Genomic DNA, 4382 nt, shown 5'->3' with positions numbered 1-4382 from the left:
TTTCCATTCTGCAGAGTTGGCGCTCTTCTTTTGCTCAAAAGAGAATGGTTTTTTCATTTAGTGAAGATGCCATCCAATTGTTCATATTCTGGTACGTTATGGTATTGAAAGTGGTTTTCATGTGTTCCTTGGTAATTGAAATTCCATTGCGTACTTGTTGGACGTCTAAGTTGACAGTTTTTCCATATAATTATAGTTTCTGATTGACAGGTGCGTCTAGATCTCCTGACCTGTGATCTCCCCTTCATCCCTTCACCTTGTATGCCTGTGTGGACTATGGGAGCGTGGGTAACGTTCTATCTGGTTTTGCTGCGGACATCTAAAATGTTTATTGAAATAGCCATCAAATAAAGTTGCGTCCAATGCAAATTGATCTTAGGAAGTTAATTAGGAGTCCCAATAAAAAGAAAAATTGATACCTAGTGCAAAATCGTAGAGCCTTTTTTTCATGCATACGAGTCAGTCTGCTTTGACATGAAAAATATCGACTAAAATGTGCGGAATTTGAGTCGAAATAACAATATGTCCAAAATGCATATTGGAATATTGGAGAGACATTATCACTGACCACTGTGACCGAGACAAGAAACCAGTGAATGACTTGTACATATATCAAAAGGTTTGTATTGCAGTAAATATGGTCTGTGCGACAGTAAGAATTACTAGTAGACAAGCAATGAAGAGGGAACAGACCCGCCATGGAGTACTGAAATACTCACGGAAGAACGTTATACTCCACTGGCGCACAATGGCTCGCCTCTTTTGTTCATCTTGTTGACAGAATGCATTCACTCTCCGGTAGAGCCCATCATAATAGAAACTATTAACAATGGCCCTGCTGTATAAACCATTTATAGTGCTAGACATCTTTTCATCTTCGTTGAGCGATCCATTTATAATTCCTTCACTTCGGAGTAATTTCACATCAGATTTGGATTTGATTAGCGTATCCAGGAAAATGACATAAGATGTGATGTGACTCGTGTAATCTCGACTACTCTGCTCCAGTGCAACGAGATTTTGGAGATAAACAATCATACCTTCCCCGAAAAAGAAAGGAGGGATTTTAAGAACGCCGTCTCTATCATTAAATGTAATGTCTAACAAGCTCTGCGCCTTCTCATTTTTCTTGAACAGTACTCCGGCCTTCTTAAGGTCTGTTGCGCAATACTGCGTCAGCTCCCAGTTTGGGTACTTGCCATACTCTTTTAGCGGAGATTGGCCGAGAAGATGAGTGCGCACCAAGTCCAATAAATGTTTGCCTGTAACCTCATTGTTTCTTTGAACTTCATATGCTTGTATCTCAGGATCCAAGAAGCGTACCAGAAGTTCATTTAGAGAGTCACTGTGCTTAGGGTCGCTAGTTAGATCAAACAAACACTTTAGAACAGAAAAAGGAAGCTGATTTTCGAGTAATACCAAGTCCCTTCGCAAGTGCCGAAGCATCCATGTGTAACTGAATATAGGGTCCATAGTTTTATATGTCTCCTCCATAGAGCCATCTTTATACTCCTTAAATTTGTAAAGAAGTTCAAGAATAAAGCAAGCGTCTAGTATCATCATCTTAACACATTCATCGCTATTAGTCAGGTGGGCTTTTCCCTTATGGTAACCGTAGGAAATTTTAAATTCATATTCCTTCTTCCTCATGGCTTTGATGATTTGTGTCAAACTAGTCTTTCGCTGTTTTGGTCGACCAAGGAGAGCAGCCACATACGACTTCTTTACCATTTCAGTGACATGTGGATGCTCGTGCTCCTTATCTCGGTGATGTGGACCAATTGATACAGCTGTTGGCTCATATCTGTTCAAATTTATTGTGTACATAGTTTTTGGAACTTTGTAATTAACTCCTTGAGATAAATCCATACCAGCATTTTCGAGGATGATTTGAGCCAACAGATCTTCTTCTTCTTCATCATCAGTATCTTTACATTCGTCGGGAATATCAATCGAAACGTTCTTATTGTTGTCTGGCATGCTCTCTTCCATTTGTTAAATACCTCAACTTCAGTCCCCGCGAAAGTTGATAGGAACCTACGAATTCCATAATAAGGTTTGGTGTGAAATACGGCTTAAGCATCGAAGAGTGATAAATTAAGAAGAAGAAGACATTTATAGTAGTAATTGAAGAATGAACATGCTAATTTTAAGTATGTGCCTCAACCGATAGACAAATAGTAACTGAAGAACATGTGTCTATCTCAACCAAAAAAACACGTTCTAGTTTTCTCTAATCTTCTGAAGTGGAGTATATGAGTATACCAATATATCGTATCTGCAGGGGAATCTCGACCTAAGCTTGAGAACAACAAAGACTAAAACATTGGAGTGAAAACCAATAAAATATATAGGTCCCGCCCTTTGTACCACTACATGGAGGGAATAGATCATAACAAGAAAACAGGCAACATTTTGTAACCAGATTACCTTGAACCTCCTGAAGTCTGATCGACCTCGTCTCTACTTCCACTTCAAATCTAGCTCTTGAACTCGTTTATACAACCTCGAGGTGCTAAAACATTTTGTAACCAGTCGATGTGTACCCGTTTAACAAGAACCGGAACCGTAGAAAAAATTATGGTTTCGGTTCCTATTTTTAGGAATCGTTTAAAAATGGGTACAAAAAAACCCAGACCATATAGAACTGGAACCGAATGGTTTTTTAACCAAAAAAACCAGACCAGAACCAGAACCGGACGTTATCATATTTTTAATATAAAAAATATCGAAATAAAAATTATAAAAACTCAAAACGTTCATTTATATATAACTAAATTTTATTTATTAGTGTAATATGTAGTTTTCATAGTATTTAATGTTATAAATAATATAAAAATATAGCTTACAACCTTAAATATATGGTTTTATTTAACTTATTATTGAATGACATAATTACTTAAATCAATATTTAAAAAGTGACTCGTTCGTGCTGTATTTTTGTATTTTTAGTACACATTTTTTAATAAGACCAATAAAAAATGTGTGTAAATAGTTATGGGTATGGTTCCACAATTTTAAGAACCGCAAAGAACTGGAATCGGAACCGTAAAAGTAAATGGTTCTTGGTTCTTACAACACTAAGAACCGGACCAAAATTGGACCGTTGACACCCTACTTGTAATGGTCCTAAAATCAATAATATTTAAAATCTTTCTTTATATATATTCTAACTCTACTAAAGCGCTATCATTTCCTGTTTTCTCAACGCTCCATGTCATCATCAAAAAAAATAAAAATAAAAAAGTTTTTTTTTTTTTTTTCCGAGAATAAACTAGGGTTGGGCAGACCCTCACCTGTATTAAAAACCTTATACTCTGTTGTACAATTTTCCAGCAGCATCTTCCTCCACTATAATACTCAAATGAGAATCTAGTGGAGGACTTAAAAAAAATACAAAAGTTACAATTCTTTTGATATAAACCCCAAGATAATCCCGCTATTCTATTACACTCCCTAAAAATATGATGAAAAGCCACATCTTCAAAAGCGGACATATGTTTTCAGATAGCTTTGACAACATCTTCACAATACCGTGGTGGCTTCTCCAAATTTTGTTGATAATTTGTATTGCTCTCTTGGAATCGATTCAACTTGGACTTGTTTGAGCTGCAATCTAGCGATTGAGCCAGCCCCACTTCAATTGCCTTGATCTCGATGTATTATCGATTCGGTCCACCGCCCCCAATATAGGGCAGAAACCACATTACCATACGATCTCGAATGATGCCTCAATGTCCACACCCTTTTGCAGCCACCGATCCATCCGCATTTAGTTTAAACTTTCCTTCTTTCGGACACTTCCATGAATAAGATTTTTGACCGGCTCGTAATTTGTACCAGATGCCAATACTTGCGATAATCCTCCTTAAGTCGAGAACCAATCAGATCTCGAAGGGTGACTCGCAAATAGCTTTTCAAATCTCTGATAGCTTTCCGAAAACCATCACATCGATCTTTTAGAGTTTTGAAAGCCTCGCGATTCCTCTCCTTCCAAATCGTGATCAACCCCAAAGACGGATGTATACCTTGTATACTTCAGCCAATGTGTCCCGATCTTTGACATATTCTCGATAATCGATGACCATTCACGATTTGAATTCCTATCATCAACAGGACACCGATCGGCCTTTTGATTCTCAAGGAACAGTTCCTTGGAATACTCACATTCAAAAAGAGGTGCTTCGAGAATTCCCTACTCGATTGCATAAGCAAAGATGATGATTGGGTGAGGATTTTTCTTTTTGTATCGGCCGATCTTGTGTGGACAAGCTATTCGAAAGGAGTTGCCAGCAAGTGAATGAGTGCTTGGGAATCACCCATTTTCCCCAAACAACTTTGCTCCATTTCACCTTAGGAGAAACTGATCTTAGGGCCATGTA

At 37.7% G+C, this 4382-nt stretch overlaps 1 protein-coding gene across 1 annotated transcript; it reads right to left on the bottom strand.

Moving 5' to 3' along the window:
• Positions 1-468: 468 nt before the first annotated feature.
• LOC147517108 (UPF0481 protein At3g47200-like) lies at positions 469-2510 on the bottom strand. Its single transcript, XM_086589506.1, has 2 exons — positions 2431-2510; positions 469-2037 (listed from the first exon to the last, which is right to left on the bottom strand). The coding sequence occupies exon 2, from the start codon at positions 1990-1992 to the stop codon at positions 613-615; it is 1380 nt and encodes a 459-aa protein (XP_086445632.1). The 5' UTR covers positions 1993-2037; positions 2431-2510; the 3' UTR covers positions 469-612.
• Between the last annotated feature and the right edge of the window lie 1872 nt (positions 2511-4382).

The sequence above is a fragment of the Coptis chinensis genome, chromosome 2 (genome assembly GCF_015680905.1).
Source record: "Coptis chinensis isolate HL-2020 chromosome 2, ASM1568090v1, whole genome shotgun sequence".
Classification (NCBI taxonomy): domain Eukaryota; kingdom Viridiplantae; phylum Streptophyta; class Magnoliopsida; order Ranunculales; family Ranunculaceae; genus Coptis; species Coptis chinensis.
This window is presented reverse-complemented; position numbering and strand designations above follow the sequence as displayed.

Excerpts from the sequence above, each read along its gene's own strand:
- LOC147517108 (XM_086589506.1), bottom strand. The coding sequence starts at position 1,992 with ATGGAAGAGAGCATGCCAGACAACAATAAGAACGTTTCGATTGATATT.